The sequence below is a fragment of the Artemia sp. Qi Xiang Cuo genome, chromosome 12, assembly GCF_049724085.1.
Source record: "Artemia sp. Qi Xiang Cuo chromosome 12, ASM4972408v1, whole genome shotgun sequence".
Classification (NCBI taxonomy): domain Eukaryota; kingdom Metazoa; phylum Arthropoda; class Branchiopoda; order Anostraca; family Artemiidae; genus Artemia; species Artemia sp. Qi Xiang Cuo.
Window position 1 is genome coordinate 51721160 of NC_142805.1, and position 22857 is coordinate 51744016.

General features: G+C 34.5%; 1 protein-coding gene across 1 annotated transcript in view; it reads left to right on the top strand.

Annotated features, from left to right (window-relative positions):
- The window catches only part of SPoCk (secretory pathway calcium atpase), an 80665-nt gene that overhangs the window by 23916 nt on the left and 33892 nt on the right, over positions 1 to 22857 (top strand). The window contains exons 3-7 of the mRNA XM_089098331.1: positions 2500 to 2703; positions 10752 to 10841; positions 13549 to 13646; positions 16368 to 16476; positions 19268 to 19435. Of these exons, the coding sequence (XP_088954457.1) occupies positions 2500 to 2703; positions 10752 to 10841; positions 13549 to 13646; positions 16368 to 16476; positions 19268 to 19435 (669 nt within the window). The remainder of the gene's footprint in view (positions 1 to 2499; positions 2704 to 10751; positions 10842 to 13548; positions 13647 to 16367; positions 16477 to 19267; positions 19436 to 22857) is intronic.

Genomic DNA, 22857 nt, shown 5'->3' on the forward strand with positions numbered 1-22857 from the left:
GAGAAAGGGACAGCTGTTTTCTATTCTGCGGCCTTTTGAGGATTGAATAGAACCAAATTGCTGCAAAGGGGTCCTAAAATCATGTCGTCTACTTTCTACCATATAGGACATCTAAAAAAAGATGTTGTTCCATCTCAACTAAACTTGGTGAGTGGTAATAGATAAATTTCCAGTTTATTTTTCTGATGGTCCGTGACTAATCCGGCCTTTTTCTCAAAACCCCTATGCCTTCCCAAGGCCAGAACATAGTTTGCACTTTACTGAAAAAAAGACCGCCCTGGTCTAAAAAAAAATAATAATAATAATACGTTTTACCCACATCGCTCTTTACTATAAAAATGTCAAGCCTCCCAATCACTTTCGACTATTAAAACGGGCAATAGCCCTTTCAATTTTCAATCGAATGAGCCCTTTTTGAGTTTCTACGTCAACGATTTCTATAACCCCCGTATGTGCCCCCAGGGCTTAAATTAAAACCGTTGCCCTGAGGGCTGTGAGGGGGTTGTCATCCTCAAAGACGTAATTTCCAGAACTTCCAACTACGTTGAACAAAATGGCTATCTCAAAATTTTGATTGGAGGGTGTTTGGGGAAATGGTGGGCGTGAGAGGGGCTTTAGTTGCTCTCCAATCACTTTTAATTAATAAAAAAGGCACTAGCCCTTTCAATTTCCAATCGAATGAGTCCTTTTGAAGTTTCTACGACAACGCTTTCTATAAAAACCTTATATGCTCCCAGGGCATAACTTACAACCCTTGCCCTGTGGGTTGTCATCGTCAAAGACCTAATTTCCAGAAATTTCAACTACGTTGAACAAAATTGCTATCTCAAATTTTGATTGGATATGTTTATGGAAATAATGGGCGTGAGAGGGGGATTAGTTGCCCTCCAATCACTTTCGACTATTAAAAAGGGCACTAGCCCTTTCAATTTCCAACTGAATGAGCCCTTTTTGAAGTTTCTACGATGACGCTTTCTATTAAAAAAACGTTATATGCCCCCAGGGAAAAGTTTACAACCCTTGCCCTGAGGGCTGTGGGGGGAGTGTCATCCTCAAAGACATAATTTCCGGATTGTTCAACTATGTTGAGCAAAATGGCTATCTCAAAATTTTGATTTGACGTGTTTGGGGAAAAGGTCGGCATGAGAGGGGAGTTAGTTGCCTTCCAATCACTTTCGACTATTAAAAAGGGCACTAGCCCTTTGAATTTTCAATTGAATGAATCCTATTTTAAGTTGCTACGACAAAGCCTTCTATAATAACCTTATATGCCCCCAGGGTATAACTTACAACCCTTTCTCTGAGGGCTGTGGGGGGAGTGTCCTCCTTAAAAACATAATTTCTGTCTGAAAATTAGCTACGCTGAACAAAATGGCTATCTAAAAATTTTAATTGGATGTGTTTCCGGAAATGATGGGCGTGGAAAAGATGTTTGTTGCCTTCCAGTCGCTTTCAACTTTAGAAAAGGGCACTAGGCATTCCAATTTCCAATCGAAGGAGCCCTTTTTGAAGTTTCTACGACAACTTCTTCGATACGAAGTGTCCTGGTATGGAAAGAAAATAGTTCGATACAAAGTCCCTTGAAAATAATTGGGGGAATGGTGGGCGTGAGAGGGGGGTTAGTTGCCTTCCAATTACTTTCAACTATTAAAAAGGGAACTTGTCTTTTGAATTTCCAGTCAAATCAGCCTCTTTTCAAATGTTTAGGATAATACTTTCTGTAAGAACCTTATATGCCCCCAGGGCATAGCTTACAACCCTTGCCCTAAAGACTGTGGGGGGAGTGTCCAGCTGAAAGATATAATTTTCGGACCTTTCAACTACGTTGAACAAAATGGCTATCTCGAATTTTTGACTCGATGTGTTTGGGGAAATGGTGAGCGTGGAAGGGGTGTTAGTTGCCCTCCAATCACTTTCGACTATGAAAAAGGGTACTAGCCATTCCAATTTCCAATCGAGTGAGCCCTTTTCGAAGTTTCTATGGCAACTCCTTCGATACGAAGTGCCCTGGTATGGAAAAAACTAAATAAATAATACATTGTGCCAACATCGTTCGTTACTTAGGCAGCGCGATTGCGCTGCATATGATATATATTAATCTTAATTTTTTCTTTATTATTACAGTAAATGTAAATGATGTTATATATATGTGTTTTATACCTGATTTACCCCACGTCAACCGTTTGGTTTTGGGTGATTCATATTGATTTTCGTATGTAGATTTTTGTTGTTGTTAAATAACATATCATCATCATAAGGTTAAAATAAAAGCGAAATAATTAATGTGCTATCATTGGTAATACATAAAACATAACAAGGAAAACTTATTTTTCCAAGATAAATTTATCTCTATCAAATAAGTCACAAGAAATAAATAATACGAATAATTAAGTAATCCCAATGTCAGGTAATAAAAATATTTTCGATAGAATAGTTTCGCTGGTGTTCACTCTTTGAATCTGGGTAATGAAATGACTACAATTCAATTTATTTTCTTAGCTTCAAGATATCTCTGGAAGACAAATGTGGCTAAACTCAGATGGTGCTAGTATTTTAACGGCTGATGATGTCTTAGACCGTCTTCAGAGCAATATTAGAACTGGACTCACTAACATTGAAGCCTATGCTCGACTTAAATTCCATGGCTATAACGAATTTTCTGTTTCTGAAGAAGAACCAATTTGGAAAAAGTATTTAGAACAGGTATCTTGTTTTCAAATTTCTATCTCGTTCAAGTTTATCATAAAACGACAAGAAATAAAAATTTTGTGTAGTTGCCCTGTTTCACTGTTAAAGACTTTTAGGTCATCTAAATTTAAGGTTTTGGAGTCTTATGATACGAACCTCGACTTCAGTATCTTTTCATCTTTCAAATCTAGTTCTTTGCGGTTAGTATATTATTTCAACCGTTATCCTATCAAATTGACTTTTTCATCTGTATCAACGCCATGATGTGCCGGATTCCAAATAGACTGAGAATTTCTGCCAAAGTCTGACGATTAAAAATCAAGGGAGTGTGAATCGGAAATGCTGAAATTTTAGCAGGTGGAGTGGATATTTTGAATTTATTGACGCGATAGAAAATTAACCTTTTATGGAACCCAAAAAGAATTGAAACAATTTTGATGTGCTAAACTCAAGAGTTGTGTGAAACTTGATGCAGCATGTATCTTTGTTTAGAAAAATAATAGTTAGGAATTTAATAGCAAAAATAATGTAAGTAAATGGAAGTAAATAATGGTAATTTATCTTATTTTTCCTCGCTGAGACACTATTGTGGAAAATATATTTAGAAATAATTTTAACACTTACTGTTGCAATTTAAATGTAACGTTAAAGAATTATGTTAGAGGATTATTTTAGATTTGATACCTCTAATATATTAGAAAATCACCGTACGTATCGAGCTTTCAGAGTGTCTCAAGGGAGTAAATAAAAATTTAATATTTAAAATCTAATGTATTAGTGTGCAGGAATTAAATTTTTCCAAAAATAATTCGAGAGATTGTACTTTCTGTTAACAATTCCTTAAAATTTCTGTGTGAAATTTCTAGTTTTCATAGCCAAACGCACACACCATTTTTTAATTATATTGGTAAGGAGTATTGGTGTGGGATATAACCATAACAAGGGTGCGACCGAAATTTGAGTTGAATTTGTTATTAAATGTGGTCATGTATGACCGACTGGAATTCTGGTTCAAGGAGACCTCACCAGAAAACACAAAGTTAAAAAAAAAAACTTAGTGTCAATTTGTAATGCCAGAGAATGGGTCACTAATATCTTGTGCTCCTGTTGTCTTTGTTCTTCTTTCTCTAATTAATAATTTATTTTTGACCCTCTAGTATGGTAATAAAAACAAAAAAGAAACAAAAGAAACTTTCCTACAACAATATTAAATATAAAAACAACAGTGCAAATCAAAATATTCGCACGGGACGGTGAAAAGGCCTAACTGCAGGCAAGCCTCTTCTTTTAGCTTGGCATTCTTTAGCTTGGTCTTTAGCAATCATTATTGTTTATTACTCAATTTTACGGACGAAAAGCACTAAATTCAAGCTTTTAGATTTGCTGATTTATTGTCATGGTTCAAAGTGGCAACACTGACGAAACACATGTTACTGTCCTAAAACCTTCGTAATCTTCAAAAGTTGTAGATAATTTCGGAGAACACACTGCCTTTCCATGACGATAAAATTAAAGTTCAAAATAGGGATAAAATCCTTTTTAATTGACAGTTTCTAATAAATTTCACAAAAAAATACCAGATATTTCGGTCACATATACAGTGACCGTGATCAGTAGTAAAAATAAAATAAAACAATTTAAAACAAAAGTTTATATACTAAATCAAATAAAACTACATATTGTTTAAATCTCTAATTCTTTTCAAAGCAAAGGCGGAAGTTAGCCTCTTTGACCTTCTTGGATTTGGTTCAGTAACGTTCAATGATATAGCATTTGGACAAAGGTCAACTTCATTTGGTGAATTGAACTTCACTCTGTCAGATTTTAATAAATTATCCTAGATAGAGTTCAGCCCATATTCACCTGTATCCCGATTCAAAGCAGTATTCTTGAACAAGATTTTCTTTATTTCAAGCGTTTCACAAAAATTTTGCTTTAAACCCTGATCCCTAAAAATCAAAGAGATAGTCTCGAACAAAATAAAATGGTCTAGAAAATTGAAAATATGTTCTGAAAGTGCTGAATTAAATTTTTCAGACTTAGAATCTTGCTCTACAGACAAAGCAATTTCATCTTTGTGTGGTAATAATCTCATTTTCAAACTCTGGTTAGTGACTTTCCACATATGAGCGGCCTCAATTACGTGGGATCGGATAAACCCCATTTTGTTGCCCCAATGAAATTAGATCCTTCCTAAAATTTAGAAAAATACCCAAAGTCTTATTACTGTTTAAAACTACCCCTTATACCAATGCTTTGTAAAATTCTTTTAAGTTTTTCACTTAGCCCGGGTACATATGGTAAGGAACAAAAAACATCATTCTCCCGAGTTGTCTCCAAGATAGAAATATCTAGAAACCTTTTCCTTCTTTTTGAAAAAGTCTGGTTAATTAACCATTCTGGATACATGTTGCTTATTAGTATTTTCTTAGAAAATGCAACTCCTCTTCAACAAATTTTGGAAAGCAAATACTAAAGATCCGATCAGTTAAAGAAATGATCAAACCAATTTTTACTTGGCGAGCGTGACCGGAACTATAAGACAAAAATCTATTGTTATTTATCGGTTTTCTGTAAATTTTAAAATCCAGAATATTTTGATTTTTCAAAATAAGAAAATCAAGAAAATGAAGTTTCCCGTTCTCTTTTAATTCAAGAGTAAACTTTAAATCCCCCCCCCCAACAATTAAGATATTCCAAAAATCATTTTAATTACTCCTCCCCATAATCCCATACTGAAATTATGTCATCCATATACCGGCCCCAGAAAATATGTTTTAAAAAATATGAATCTAACGCAATTGTTTCAATTTTTGGAACATCTTAATTGTTTGGGGGGGGGGGGATTTAAAGTTTACTGTTTAATTGGAAGAGGATGGGAAACTTACTTTTATTTATTTTCTTCTTTTGAAAAATAAAAATAGTATGGATTTTAAAATTTAAAGAAAACCGACAAATAACAATAGATTTTTGTCTTATAGTTCCGGTCACGCTCGCCAAGTAAAAATTGGTTTGATCATTTCTTTAACTGATCGGATCTTTAGTATTTGCTCTCCAAAATTTGTTGAAGAGGAGTTGCATTTTCTAAGAAAATACTAATAAGCAACATGTATCCAGAATGGTTAATTAACCAGACTTTTTCAAAAAGAAGGAAAAGGTTTCTAGATATTTCTATCTTGGAGACAACTCGGGAGAATGATGTTTTTTGTTCCTTACCATATGTACCCGGGCTAAGTGAAAAACTTAAATGAATTTTACAAAGCAATGGTCTAAGGGGAGCTTTAAAGAGTAATAATAATTTTGGGTAGTTTTCTAAATTCTGGGAAGGATCTAACTTCATTGGGGCAACAAAGTGGGGTTTATCAGATCCCATGTACTTGCGCAAGCTCATATGTAGGACGTACTAACCAGAGTTTGGAAATGAGATTATTACATTATAAAGACTCTATTTCTTCGTCTTTAAAGCAAGATTCTAAGTCTGAAGATTTTACTTCAGCCCTTTCAGAACATATTTTCAATTTTCTAGACCATTTTATTTTGTTCGAGAATGTCTCTTTGATTTCTAGGGATCGGGGTTTAAAGCAAAATTTTTGTGAAACGCTTGAAATAAAGAAAATCTTGTTCAAGAATACTGCTTTGAATCGGGATACAGGTGAATATGGGCTGAACTCTATCTAAGATAATTTATTAAAATCTGACAGAGTAAAGTTCAATTCACCCAATGTAGTTGACCTTTGTCCAAATTTTGTATCATTGAACGCTAATGAACCGAATCCAAGAAGGTCAAAGAGGCTAGCTTCCGCCTTTGGTTTGAAAAGAATTAGAGATTAAAACATTATGTATTTTTTTTTGATGTAGTATATAAACTTTTGTTTTAAATTGTTTTAGTTTAGTTTTACTACTGATGACGGTCACTGTATATGTGACCGAAATATCTGGTATTTTTTTGTGAAATTTATTATACACTGTCTATTAAAAAGGATTTTATCCCTATTTTGGACTTTTATTTTATCAAAAGTTGTATTGCTGAAGTTTTTTCCCTGAAAAGTTTTTTTTTCAATACAAAATTTTCCAAAGCAGGATAATTTCTTAGAACAGCCTAGATATTGGACATAACTAGTAGAAGGTTTCTATGGCCCGCAACCGCAGCATAATCCGTTGTCGGATTATGCAGTAGATCAACCGATCATTGCTGTGTAATCATCTAACTTAATATAAAATGTCAGCATTAAACATTCGAATATTCTTTTGATTCCTATATCGATGCGGTAGATATAAAAGGTATTTGGAGTAACGGAAATACAATGCTCTAATGTCCTGCATATCACTAGTATTAGTGATATGTATATATAATTGGGTGGCCATCTAGCGTCTTTCCTCTACCCTGAGCTGTAAAATTAGATGGATAGGTGATGTATTAAGCACAATAAAGGCCTTAAAAAAGAGCACAAAGTAGTTAGTATTTTAGTATTAGTACATTAACTATCTAAGAACTTATAATAATAAATTATAAGCGTCATTTAACAAAAAAAAAAAAGTTAACTGCACGAAAGGAAACTGAATCAAAACGATTAAGTGAAGAATAAATTATACAGAGATATACGCATACTGCACGTTATAACTTACTAGACCAAAACTTATAGTGAATTTTATAGTAAGAATTTTATAGTAAGATATTTAAAAAAAGGAAAATTATTGCACTGAAAAACGGCCGATAAAACATCTGGAATTTATATTCAAATTTTGCATGAAAATATTGAAAAAACTTTACAAATTATCCAACAATCAAGACATAACAAGACTATGTCAATCAAAAAATCAAAAGAAATTAAGTTTTTTAAAATATTTTCCTAAAAGTTTTGATACTAAAATAAAAAGTGTTATTTCTTTATTATTACCAATAGCGGTAAACCTAAGGTCGATTTCGTAAATAACAAATATAGACTTGAACTAAATTCAAGAGAGGGCTATTCTAGAATTCAAGAGAGGGCTATTCTTAACTATTACTACTAACAACTCACTGCAACACCAAGCCGTACTCAAGCTCTTCCTCCAACCCAATCTGTTCAAAGCCTTCCTCTTTACGCCCTCCCGTGAAATTCCAATGTCTCTTAAATCCTTCCTTATGGCCTCCTCACACCCCATTCGGGGACGACCTGCTTTTTCTTTGGTCCTAGATACTTTACATCAATAAATACGATCTGAAGTACACACAACTAAGCTTGATATTATAAGAATAAACCAGCTTTCGTGTGTAACTTATAAATACACCCTTCAGAGGGTGGCCGGCGTTTAACCCCTTGGAAAATACCCCCCCCCCCCTCCCCCAGAAATCACCCTCCGCACGGAAAATATCCCCCGGAAATCAGACCCCGCAGAAAATACCCCCTCCCTCCCGAAAATACTCCCCGTGGAAAATGCTCCCCGGAAAATACCCCCTCCCCCCCCGTAGAAAATAAGGCTTTTTGTGTATTATGCGCCACTCACTCAAGTTTACGCTGTGTAAAATTCGACAAAACACTGGTTTTTTCGTTAGTTTCTTCGTTACTTTAGAAATAAATTTGGGCTATAGATCTGCAAATTAGGGGAGGGGGAATAAAGTATAGTGTGTCTGCAAGCAAAATGGGTTTGGTACAATTATTCTGCATATTAGATAGATAGATAGATAAGTGTATTTTAAAGCCAAATATACGGCCATGAACACAGTAAAATAACATAAATGAAAGGCACAAATAACATAAAGTTTGATCAGCGATCATCATAAAATACTTAAATGAAACACCCCATTAACCTAATAATAGTACTTAATACTTGGAAAAACGGTCATTGAGAAAAAAAAACGTTTAACACTTGGAAAAAAACACTTAAATGAAACATAATATTTACTTTATACTGGTATTTATTATTTTTTTTTTAGTTAACAAAATTTCCAGATACCTCGCTATTCTTTTGTAATTTTTTAGCGGCCATAAACCTAAAAAGAATTGTTTTCTGACTTGAAACTATCCAAATATTCTACCCCGCCCCCCTTATGTGCAAATATATAGCCCAAATTATATATTTCCCATATATTCTGTCCCGCTATACTTCCCCCCCCCCTAATGTGCAAATCTAAAGCCCAAATTTATTTCTGAAGTAACGAAGAAACTAACGAAAAAACCGGTGTTCTCGATTTTACACCGCGTAAACTTGAGTGAGTTGCGCGTAATACACAAAGATAATTTCTTAAACCACATTGGCCTGACATAACATAAAGAAAGAAAAACGAGCAAAAATGGGGTTTTTAAAGGCCAAATGAAAATAGTGAAAAAAAAATTTTCATCTTTTTAAGTTTTTGGTTTTTTCTTTGGTTTTTTGGTTGTTTTCAAATTGACTTTCCGCGTTTGTTTTTTGTTGTTTTTTTCTTCGGTACTTTTCTTGGATAAACTATTTCGTTTCGTACTAAAGAAGAAAGACGTTTTTCCTTTCTAAAAATCTTCTTTGTTGTGTTTTTTCATTATTTAAATTTGGCCTATAAAAACCCCCTTTTTGCTCGTTTTTTTTTATTTATGTCGTAATACACAAGTACCAAAATTTCCTCCCCCTACGAAAATTAAAAAGATAAAACTCAAATAAAATTCTCAAATTTGGAAAGCCTTATTTTACACGGGGGGGGGGGGTATTTTCCGGGGGGTTAAACGCCTAGAACCCTTCAGAGAGACAGTCTGTGAACTGTATGTAAAATATACAGTAAACTAATATTGACTCAAACTAGATGTCAAAAGAAAAAGAAAAGATAAAGATGCCAACACCAAAGCGCTAGTTACTGATGTAAACGGAACGACAAAACCAAGACTGAAATTCATTGAAATTGTATTGTGTATTTACGCTTATACTATAAAAGGTCTGGGCCTGAGTCCAACTCAATGACTACCGCTTTTGAACTCTTCCAGATTTCTGCAATCCTACAGAAAAAAGGACTGTGACCAGTTGATCTACATTGGTCTATAGCAGCGTTTCCCAAACTTTTTTGACCGTGGTCTCTACGAGGTTTTGAAAGTTTTCTTGACTGACTTTGTGAAAAAAAGAAGCATTTATTTGCAAAACAAATTTATTTTTAACGTCTGCTTATTTAATACACAAAGATTTCACGGTAATCATATAAGAAAAATATAAGTAATCAAAAATAAACAATTATATTCATCTAAAATCATAGCAAATGGATTTTTCAATTCAATTCAATTATCTATAACCTGTCAAAACAAAAAAGGGCGCAGATCCCCTAAATGACAGAGTATATAAGGGAAAAAAAAAGAAAAAGAGAAGAAAACTTATGCACTGAACAAAAATAAGTAATTTTTACTATCATAATAATCATAGACATAATCACAAATCATATATCATAATCACAAGATATTCATGCCCATTGGGTATTTTGGGAAGGGGTATTAATGTCATTAAAAATTTAAGCCGGGAAATGAACAAAAAGCACCCTGAGAGAATCACAACACCTAGCGACGTTAGCTGCAAAACCCACCGGGACAGGATATAATACTAGTACAAATACACACTTAATCACTATCAGTAGTGTCTAAATGATATAAAAACAATAATACAAAAAGTGTATTTTACAAATTTTCTCGCTACCCTGCAATTGTTTTCAAGACCAGGGAATGGGTTGTGATCCACATTTTGTAAAAGCTTAACTATAGTATGCCCTTTCTCATCTTCATCACTGCATTTTTTGTTACACTAAAATTTTATTTTAGTCTTTTGTAAGGTCTTGGATTGTATACACTGTAGAACTGTAGCGTCTTCTTTTTCCAAACATGAAACACATTTGATACCGTGTCACAAGGCTCTGAGCTGTGTCGTTACAGCCTAGTTCAGTTGCTACTCGGCATTCAATCAGATCACAGAAGAATCGTGCATGCGCGAAGGCGAAGTATGAATCTTGTGTGGTTTTAAATATGTTTCACTTTTTTTTTAACGGAGAGTATAGCCTTTGTCGATATTGTATATTCTCTCTACTGTGGGTCGTATACTTGTAAAACAAGTGGTTTCATCTTCTTTTTTTCTTCTAGTTCAAAAATCCGTTGATTTTGCTTCTCCTTGCCTCTGCTCTGGTTAGTGTTTGTATGCAACAATATGATGATGCAGTTAGTATTACTGTTGTAAGTATGTTTCCTTATTTTAATTAACTGTTTGTTGTCATCTTTGTTTTTCGCTTTAAAGAAAATTGTCAACATCAATTAGAGAATTTGGCTTTTTCCTACAAATATTTTTGATTTGAGTTTCGTATTATAAAGTAGCGTTGAGCCGTAGCGTAAAGCAGCGTTCTGTTCTTGGTTTGGAAGTATACCCTCTTTTGTTTCAAGAGCGGAGGATCGGATTGAATTTTTCTAAAAAAAAAGCTGTTTTTGATGTTGGGGAGGGGGAGGATAAGGGGACTTTGAGCTCTTGACTGGGGGAGGAAAGCAAAATGTTTGGCTCTGTGGCTAGTTGTTATAGAATATTAAATGAGCATGGAAGTTTGAGCTAATTAGAAGAAGAAAAATAATGACAAAGAAACAAATTGTAGGTTTTACTGCAAAAGTAGCTTAAAAAAGAGAGTATAAGCCTTTTCACCTGTTGTAAAATGATAAAAGATTATCATCCTGGTGAAAAAAAGATAATTGCTATAAAATAAACACACAAGAAAAGGTATTAATTTTAATGGTTTCTGAGTCGTTTTTTTCAACTGATTTTAATGGAGTGCTAGCATCACTAGTACTAGTACTGCAAATAATTTCACTTATCAACCACATACGGCCAGACATATTAGAAATGTCTAGGTTTTACAATATAAGTTTTTTTTATACAATGCACCTTCTTTGTTTTGTAGTTTCCACGAACATGTTCTTCCTGCCCTCCTCTTTCCCTCCTTCTTCCCGAATTTATTTTTCTGAGTTAAGTTTTACTAACGATGATACACAAAATGGCCCTGCCCGTGGCATTTCTTGGATTAAACCCTATTAGTCTTTAATCTCAATCAGGAACTTGAAACAGTTTCAAATTTAGTGAGAGTTTGAGTACCACAATCAGGACTACACAAAATGGCCCTGCCCGAGGGCCATTTTTGAATACCACAGAGAGTTTGAGTACCACAATCAGGACTAGTGAAAAGTAATCCTTGAAATGTTTTATTTATCTTTTCGAAATTTCAGATAAATCGAATCCAAACCTCTGTAAAAACTTTGAGAACTTAGCAACTAAACATTAATTTGGGGGTCACCCTCTGTCAACTGGTATACATCTCCAACGGTCGCTTTTTTTACCACGCAAGATACAATTTTTCCGTGCGTCTCCTTAAAGCGCATGGCACACACCCACCAAAGGTGGCTCACACGACCCGTTGTACACGACTTTTGAAAATGGTCAAACCCACCACTTAAGGTAAGCTAAATAAAATTGATTGTCTCTTTTTTGGTTTCCAACACTAATTCTATGCTAAATTATCTTGACCCGCTTTCTCATAGCTCGTGCAAATGAGTAAACACCAAGAAATTCTTGACGTTCTCCACTAATGATCGCTAATTTTGACTCAAAACAAGCGGTGTATATTCTTTTTTAATTCTCATCCTGCTTTAATTTGTGAGCTTGATAGAGTTGAATTTCGAACTGCCGGATCTCGAATGCCGTCTCAATGTGTGGTGGTACACTACGGGGCTATGGTCTCGGTCATTAATGAGTACGATTTTGTGCTTCCAACTCTACTTCTTGTTCTTCACAACCAGAATCATTTGCCCCAGATCCTGAATTTGGTGCTGAGCCCTTTCCTCCGTCGTACACGAAGTGATATTCTACTTAGGGTAAGGGATAGGCCCTTTTAGGTGATGTGTTAATCGGTAAATATGAATGCGTTATCGCTGAAACCCCTTTTGAAGTAATACTGAATTTTCATCAAGCCGTTTATGCGTAGTTTGTCTTATTTATAATCATACTACAATATTCGGCTTTTTTGCAAAGAGTAAATGAAGAAACTTTTAAAGTCAGATTTGACAAGCGTATCTAAAATCATTATCCTCTTAGTCAAAAAACGAAGTTGGAAAATTCCTAGCAACGGCCCAGCCATACAATTCATGCTTGTGTATTAAAAAATTTGCGCCAAAAAAGAAACACCCCGATCCTTTTCAAGCGATATATTCCGCATTTGCCATAAATAGTGCGTTCAAACATTCCACGATCACTTATCCTACAAGCCCGATTACTTATCTTTAGCGTTTCAGGAGACATAAACAACGCCAGAGGCTAGTAGGGCTACTACTTTATACGGTTTTGGCTTGTTGTTGGATAAGATACACCCGCTAAACCGGAAAAATTCAGGCTAACTGACGATAAGCGACGTCATGCACAAACAAAAATTCAATCTTTTCAAAAATGGAAAAAAAAATATATGCAATTATATGCAGAGAATAAAAAGGGCCAGTAATTGTGAAATGAACCACACCTCCAGGGGTTTGTAAATAAAATATGATTACAGTGAAGTACACGTGACTAATATTGTTGTTCGGCCAGTTGCCCATAGCATTCCAGTTGACAAGTTGCCGGATAAGTATTTGCTGTTATCTTTTACAGATTGCGTCTGGGGAAGTTAATATTAAGTCGGATAAGGGATGCTTGAATGCAATGTAAGATTTAAGACATGTCTCAAATTATCAATTTGGAATACCATCTATTTTGACAGAATCTTCTAAATCCGAGATTTTCTACATATTCTGCAATTCTGTAACTAGTATGCTTTTACAATCGAAAATAGATTGTTTTCTTTGAAGTAAGTTTTTATTTCATGCAGCTCTGTAGATTATAGACTTTAAGTTTCTCTTTTGTTTTACTTTTTAGGCAATAGTTATTGTAGTCACCGTAGCATTTATTCAAGAATACAGGAGTGAGAAGTCACTTCAAGCTTTGAATAAGCTTGTGCCTCCGTCTTGTACTTGGTAATATGTTTTGTCTTTGTTTCAATTTGTAGTTTTAACTAAGAATTTGTTTCAATTTCTTTATTTCAGTTTGAATCTCTCTACACTCAAAAATAAGTATTGAAAAGTCAGATTGAGCTAAAAAAAAATGGAGAGAAATTACCTTGAATGAAACGCTCGGATGAAGGATGACAGATTGCCGAAGATTGATTCTTTTCGGCCAACCGTCTAGAGCTAAACGGAAAGCAGGTCGTCCTCGTCTGAAGTGGGAGGACGTCATAAAGAAAACGGACACGGGATTTAAAGGACACGGGAACTTCGTGGGCGGGTGTAAAAAGGGAGGCTTTGAATAGATTGTGGTGGAGGAAAAGCGTGCATAGCTGGGTTGGCCTCAGGCGGCTTGGTGCTGCGGTGAGTTGTTAGTAGTAGTTAGTAGTATATATTTCTTTTAAAGCCCAGTGTTTTAGATAAATTTATATTAATTCTGTTGTATCTGCAGAAGATGGTGGGGAGTAGGGAGGATATCCTCCTGAAATCTAGCAATTCCTGCTAGATTAAGTAAAAAAAAACTATTCCATTCAGTTCCATTAGTTCCAGATCCATAGATTGTTCTGTAGTTTAATTTTGTTGGCTTTTCATATTTATGTTCATTTCGTAGTGGATGACATCGATTTTCAACAGTATGTCGTTAGAGACTTTAAAAGGCTGCACAAGAAAAATGTTCCTGTGCCTCTAAATGCAACGACAATAGATGTTGTCCAATGTTTTCTTCCTTTTAGTCTATGGTTAGTTTCCTGGGGTCGAAAACGAAACTGAAGTTGGTTTGAACTCTAAACATGTACTCACTCCTAAACATACGAATCGAATGAGCCCTCGCCCAATACTTTATAACTACTCCGTTGACCGATAACACTCCATCTGTTGAATAAATAAAAGTAAAACTGATTTCAGAACGATCTTTTTACTAGGTAATTACGATGTATATTATTATTAGGATAGAGTGAAAGATCGACAGAGTGTCTCAAGACAGACTGAGCTACATCTTTAAATTTTTATCATCTCGTAAACAATGTTTTTGCAGTTCTCCTCTAACATTTAAACTCTGGAAATTTTTCTTATGAGCATTAAATAAGGGCTATAGGGGGTAACATTAAAAAGTATAATCTCTGTATCTTATTCTCTATCCGGTTTTAATTTTAAATTTTCATTTGTAGCCTGACTAGTCTCCCATATAAGTAGGTGATAACTAGAAAGAACACTAGAAACTAAAGGTAACTAGAGAGGTCACCACCTAGAAATCCCATTACCCTCTATATGTACCCTCTTAAAAAAGAAAAAGATAGCTATTTTACCCTTAGAGCTCCATCATGCTTTTCATTTTTTTGTTTTTTTTTCGTCATGTACCCTTTTTAAATCCATGATTTACAGTCTTGAGAAACTATGTTCTAATACGCCTGCTACCATAATAAGTAAATAAATGACAAAAATTGATAAGTGGATTAGCCATATTACAATTATGTCTTAGTGTCGACTTAGTAGTGAATACCTATACACTCGATCCAAATTGCTATGTGTTTATCACTAGTTCGTTAGCAAGATCAATTTAAAATATCTCTCCTTCTCTTCCTCCCCTCCCCTCTCTGTCCCTCCCTGTCTCTCTTTTTTCTTAGTTAATTTAACAGTTGTCACATATTGTTTTTCTACGCCCTTTAATGAAACGGCCTTGAAACTCGTTTTTACTTAGAAATACATATATCCTTACTAAATTCTAATTACAAAATATGTCTTCACTGCTACCATAGGTTCGCTTTGCTGCTATTAAAGTAACCAGATAATTTTAGAACTTTTAACCAAGCCAGTGAAATATGTCTGCCAATTCATGAATTAAAACTTAAAAAAATAAAGTTAGAATTCAGTTGAGGCATGTGAACAAGAATATTAATTCAACTATGGTAGGTCTTTGGCACTTGGATGATGAAAAAACATTGTTTTTTCTGAACTCGATGACGATGGCCTAGAAGAGTTTTAGAGAGACTTTGATGGCTAGAACATTTGATGTTAAGCAAACTTATCTAGAACTAGGGGGGGTCTCCTCGGATGATTCTTGCGGGAATTTTACATCCCTACCCTCTTGTTTGCAGTACGTTTTACAACTATAGTTACTTAAAGCTAACCAAAACTGTCCGTTTGCTTTTGTCAACTTCAATAATTATTGTTGAAGATAGAACTAGCTAGAATATCAAAATTTGTCGAAACTGCATATAGTTTATATTAGAATTGCATCTTAAATTATTAAAAAAGCTTTGATTTTTGGATAAGGGAACTTTACAAATGCGATCTTCAACATTTTGGCTGTGATATTCAAACTTTAAAAAATTTTTACTGTTGTATGACATTTGTCGTAATTTAAATATTAATTAGCTTATCTTTTTTTCATTACACAAACATCAGTTTTGATATAAGTTAAAATTAGTTTGGGTATTTCTTCGTAAATAAGTTTTCTTTATTTTAAGTTGTGTTTTTCTTCTTTTCAAAAAGAGAAAGACAACTACCGACAATAATTTAGATATAGCTAGTAAAATTTGTTTAAACTGAAAATCCTAGTTATCTAGAAACATCAAATGCGCTTTACCATATATCATTGTGGCTTTAAAGATCATATTTGCCCCCCCCCCCCCAATAATGATATACCTAAAATATGTACGAAAGCACAGTAATATATTTGTGTTTGTTTCTTTTTAGTTTACGTGAAGGTAGGATAGACACAATGTTAGCCCGAGATTTAGTACCTGGAGATATAATTTATCTCAATGTTGGAGACCGAATCCCAGCTGATGTGCGCTTGTTCGAGGTGAGTCCATTCAGTGTAGAGATGTATTTTGTACGGTATTCTTTTACGCCAAATAGTTGTTTGAGCTGCCAAATAGTTGTCAATGTGCCCCTAATCCTTTATCCAGTTCAACCGTTTGGTGTCATGCATATGTGTTGAGGCTTAGCTTAAAGGAGTTAACTGAAGACTTTACCATTGTAATCCCCTCCCTAATAGGTAAAGCTAAAGCTAGGTAAAGCTTTTAAGTAGACTTTCTTATGGGATTATTCCTTCATGAAAACATTGCAAGGTGTTTTTGATCTGACGAATGGTAGCACAAGCTTCTCTTATCCTTCTCAGAAGGAGGTGCGCACAAATCTACGCACAAGAAGGAGATGACGAATGGTGGCACAAGCTTCTCTTATCCTTCTCAGAAGCATGTACCTGCTGATGGCAATCATTCACGCCACTCTTTAAAGATATTTATGAGATAATAGACAACACAAAGAAAAACAAGAAAAACAAAGACAAAGAAAATACTGGACACGAGAAAAAAAGAAAATACAAGGGAAGATTAAGAAAGAAAAACAAGATGTAAGGAGCTTGCGCATGTCCATGGACATTACTACTACACCTAATTCCTATAAAAATCTTAGCTGTGCCAAAGAACTGTAAATAACAGTAAGACGGAAAAAAAGATGAAAGCAAAATAAAGAAAAGATAAAAATGGTAATGCTGGTTAATAATCAAATGAATATTTTTTTACCTTCTTGTCAATTTTTGTTGTTGTTTTGTTTAGTTATTCTCCCCACAGTTTGTTCATAAGCAAACGGTCAATCAAGCATGCATTCGATATTTTCTTCACATCGAATTTATTTTCCAACATGTAAATTTGCTTTGGGTTAAAGATATCGAGGCGCTTTGGGTTAAGGATATACAGGCAAAGCTTTCTTTTGTGAAGCTAAATCCGGTGAAACATTAATTTGAATTTATTTAGGAAATAAGCAACTCGTCAATTTTCTACATTGTAGTAATTAAACAATGTATTTGTATTTCGTCCAAAAGGAAAGTCTTATCGCATAGCTAGGTACAAGGGTAAAAGGGTGCTTATTTATTCGAGAGTTAGGTGATGAAATAAGATAAATACAAAACTTTCAAAAAAGGAGGAAATGGAATTGGTTTTAGCCAGATACTTTAGAAATGACATTCGACATTGTTATTACCTTAATTACTTAACTTGCACTTCGGAGCGAATTAGGAAACCTTCTGGATCACCATTCCATGCGACATCTAGTAACTTTTTGAAAGCTTCTTCATTGGGTGCTGAGGCTGTTGCATTTGAGAGACTATTCCAGTTTTTGACTGCAGGACAGGATAAAGACTGTTGTCGCTGTATATCAGGCTAAATTTGAAACCTTCCCCCTCCAATCCCCGATATAGATATGTTCCCAAATACAGCCTTATTTTGGATGTAACAGTAATGGGACAACAATTATTTAACAAAGGAGTCAGAATAAGCTCTAAAACACCGAAATCTATAATTATGCTGATCTAAGTTAAGTTTCTGGCTGCTTGTTCTGTGATATGGATCTTAAAATCTGTAGGGTCTGAACTTTGAGACCTTTGATCTATACTAAAATAGTAGTTGAGTTGCTGTTGATATCATAACCAATAAATAATCCCTATTCTCTGTTAAGGTACATTTGTCTCTTGAGGAATTTTGATTTTCTTGTATTTAAGAGTAGGAAATACAATATATAAATACTAAAACAATAAGAATTCCAAATAGGGATAGGTCGTTTTATTAGACAGTGAAAAGAAAATATAAAACAAAGACTCTATATAGAGTCTTTGTTTTAGTCTCTATATAGACTCTTATAGAGTCTTTGTTTTATTTTTTTTTATATATATATATATATATATTTTCTTTTCACTGTCTAATAAAAGGACATATCCCTATTTGAAATAGTTATTGTTTTCGTCATAGAAAAGGCAGTGTGGTCATGGAGAATAATAGTAATATATAAATACTATAAGAGTACCGCCAGGAAATATTAGGTGGGAGGGGGGGGGAGTTAGTGCTACTAGGAGTTCTGTTTTTGCTTGGATTTACATAGGATTAATTATCATATTCTTTTGTTAGTTTATTTTTCAAATGTTGTATTGTATTCCAGGGGAGTTTCATGCCTCCGCCGGACTTGTCGACGGTGGTGCTTATGATAAACTTATACGTAATTATACAAAGTTGGATCTCTGGCTTTCAGGGGAATTTTGTGCGTAATCTGCTTAACTAGTGAGTTATTTTATTACTTTGCGATACTGAAAAATTTAACAATAAAATCAAATTTATCATCCTACGCCTCCCCCCCCCCCCCTATCCCTTCAAGGTTCTGAAACTAAAAAGTAAGAAAAAACACGAAAAAGTGAAACAACAACAAAAAACATAGACACTAAAAAGGAAAAGAACTAGCAATCGCCCACCCATAGCTACTCGTCAAATTGTCATGGCCCTGAAATATCAACTGTGCTGGATCAATATTAAAAAGTTATAAATATATAAATTAGAAAAGAAGAATACGTAAATATATAAATAATAAAAAAGATAAATTATCCAGGGATAAAGAGTGTTTTACGATTCTTCTGAAGCCACCAAAGGAGTAACACTTTTTATTTGACTCAGGTAGAAGCAGTTAGGCACTACGGCGCCACGAGAAGCAGTTAGGGGATTGACGTCTAATATGATTGCCTAAATTAGCTTAACCTGCACTTCGAAAGAAATTAAGGTCTCCGTTGAATCAAATTCTGGTTTACTATTAAATTCTTTGATTTTCAGACAATCGAATTAGCAGTAGATGAATCAAGTTTAACTGGTGAAACCGAGCCCTCTAAAAAGATATCCGATGCAGTTAGCACTGAAATTCCTGGTAGAAACGATGTTAATTCTGTCACTAAGGCAAACTTAGCTTTTATGGGAACGTTGGTGCGATGTGGCTCTGGAAAGGTAATATTTTGTCTATGGACCACTGGGTTATGTTGTATTTTATGTATCTGCCTACCAATGGGTGTCACTGGGCATTGTTGTACTACATGTCACTGTGTATGGGCTGCTGTGTATATATTTTTGATAAAACACAGGGAGATAGAAACTTTACCTGCAAACAAATATTGTGTTTAAAAACTTTTCGTCCTTATTTTTTTTAGCTGAAGATTTCACACAAAAGTACCAGTCAACGATTGTCTTCTTTTTACTGGCTCGAAAGGCCACAGGTAAATCAGTATTTGAACATAACATGTATTGGTATGTAAACCACGAGTATCAAAATGATGCAATTTAGTTACGGGAAGGTGTTCTATAGCATGTTTTTTAACACAAAAGTGTAGGGCAGCCATCTCTTTTCTGCTCTTTGATAGGCGGCTCTTGAGAAAATTTTTTTAAACTATTTGGAAAATGAAGGTGATTGTCAATTTGAGGAAATAGTGGTGGAATTTTATTCTACGATGAATGTTTAATTTGAGGGAAAGTGTTGTGGCCAAACTTTGTAATTCCTAGAGTGTAGTTCTTGAAAGCAACATGAAGGAAACCAAGATAAGAAAACTAAGTGTGAAAAAAAATGTTTTCTCCCTAATAATTCATAAGTTGTTGAAGCTTAATTGATGTTTTAGACCACAATACCTTTCTTTCTGTAATAGAAATGGAATGAAGATATATAGTTGTGGGCAAGACTTTTAATTTAAAACAGCAAGAATTATTTAAAAACTTATGTAGTCTGGTAAAAGCCGAAATATTTTGGCTTTACGTCTAGAAGTCTCTGTAAAAAAAAAGATATATATATATATATATATATATATATATATATATATATATATATATATATATATATATATATATATATATATATATATATATATATATATATATATATATATATACATATTATATATATATATACCAGTACTACTACTATTGAAAACTCACTGCAGCACCAAGCCGCCTGAGGCAAACACTGTTACGCACGTTCCTCCTCCATCCCAATCTTTTTAAAGCCTCCATCCTTACACCCTCCCAAGAAGTTCCGATTTCCTTAAATCCTTCCTTGCGACATCTTCCTTACGAAGTCTTTGTTTATGACATCTTCCCATCCCACTCTGGGAGGACCCCTGCCTTTTGTTTGGCCCTGGAGGGTTGACCGACGAGGAAGATCTTTCGCAATCTGTCATCCTTCATCCATAGAGCGTATCCTAGTCATCTCAACCTTTCTCTCATTATAGCCCTAGAAAGTGGGATTGAATCACATTTTTTGTAAAGCTTACTGTTAGAGATGCGGTCAGTCAGACAGATACCCAAAACAATCCGTTGGCAACTTCTCTGGAAAACATCTAGCAAATCCTCTTCCGTCTTCTAAAGCGTCCACGCTCCAGAACTATACTCCCAGTCAGTGTCACCAAGTCTTCTTAACACTGACTTTCAAACCTATTCTTGTACCCTTAACTTTTGAAAACTAGAAAAAGTAATTCATTTTGCCAACACTGTTATCCAAGACACTCGAATCATCAGCATAATCTAAGTTTGGAGAGTTTTACCTTCTCATTTGATTCTATTCTCTCTCATAGCCTTTCACCTGTTCCTTAGGACGAAATTCGTAAATATAGTCCATACAGATGGAATAAAATGAGAATCATAAGCCGCATTTTATTTTTATTTTTTTATTTTCTTTTTTTCACTGAAAAGGTAGCGTATTCTTGGCGAATATTCAATTTTTAACACTTGGACGCTCAACGAAGAGATTTCGTTTTATCAACACATCACGTTGCATATAAAGCGAGATTATATGAGCTTAAATCTTTGTAGTGAGTTACTACACAAATTCTGTATAGGAAATGTTCAATCCCACTGAGAAAATATCTCAGTCTTGAATAAGTTGGCGTAAAAAACAGAGCGTCAATACAAAAATAAATCCTTCTTCGAAAGCTGGCATACAATAGGGCCGTATTGAATAAACACGGCTGTTTTTAGCTTGAAGAACGCTACGTCTGCACAGCCCTTGAGATCTGATAGAATGTATTGAGTAATTTCAAGAACATACGACTAAACAACGTCGCTGTCTGGATTCTGGCTCCTGGCTCCTACGTTTCTGGCTCCTACGTTTCTGGCTCCTACGTTTGACTAAAAGGAGCCGTGCTATTCTTGCCAGAAAATTTCTCGGTAAAAATTACTCCTTTAAACACTTATCCAATAAAGAATGATCATGTTAAATTTCCACTCCCTGTACAAGTTGATAATAATAAACGTAGCTGCTAAGGGGAAGAAGCTGGTCCAAACTTGGTTAGGCTTAGGTTGTAATAGGTTACTTGAGTCATGTCAGCTCAGTTGCATTGTAGTTCCAGTAAAAAAGATTTTAGTCAGGAAAAATTTTCTAGTGACATTTTTCCTTACTAGTCAGACATCTGAAAGGTCAGAGAAAAAAAATTTCTATTCAATCAAAGTATGAAGAACTGAAAACTTGATAGATAGCCTTTGGTCAAAGGTCAAAAATCAAACATTTCTATTCAATTAAAGGATGAAGAACTGAAAACTTGATAGCTAGCCTTTGGTCAAAAAGGTCAAAATAGCCTTTGGTCAAAGGTCAAAAATCAAACATTTCTATTCAATTAAAGGATGAAGAACTGAAAACTTGATAGCAAGCCTTTGGTCAAAAAGGTCAAAATAGCCTTTGGTCAAAGGTCAAAAATCAAACATTTCTATTCAATTAAAGGATGAATAACTGAAAACTTGATAGCTAGCCTTTGGTCAAAAAGGTCAAAATAGCCTTTGGTCAAAGGTCAAAAATCAAACATTTCTATTCAATTAAAGGATGAAGAACTGAAAACTTGATAGCTAGCCTTTGGTCAAAAAGGTCAAAATAGCCTTTGGTCAAAGGTCAAAAATCAAACATTTCTATTCAATTAAAATATGAAGAACTGAAAACTTGATAGCCAGCCCTTGGTCAAAAGGTCAAAATAGGCTTTCGTCAAAAAGGTCAAAGGTCAAAAAGTCAAACGTTTCTATTCAGTCAGGATATGAAGAATTGAAAACTTGATAGCTAGCCTTTGATCAAAAATCCTTTGGTCAAAAAAGTCAAAGGTTAAAAATCAAAGATTTCTATTCAATCAAAATATGAAGAACTGAAAACTTGATAGCCAGCCTTTGGTCAAAAATACTTTGGTTATAAAGGTCAAAATAGGCTTTGGTCAAAAAGGTCAAAGGTCAAAAATCAATCATTTCTATTCAGTCAAGATATGAAGAACTGAAAGCTTGATAGCTAGCCTTTGATCAAAAATCCTTTGGTCAAAAAAGTCAAAAGAGCCTCTGGTCAAAAAGGTCAAAAATCAAACGTTTCTATTCAATCAAAGGATGAAGAACTGAAAACTTGATAGCTAGCCTTT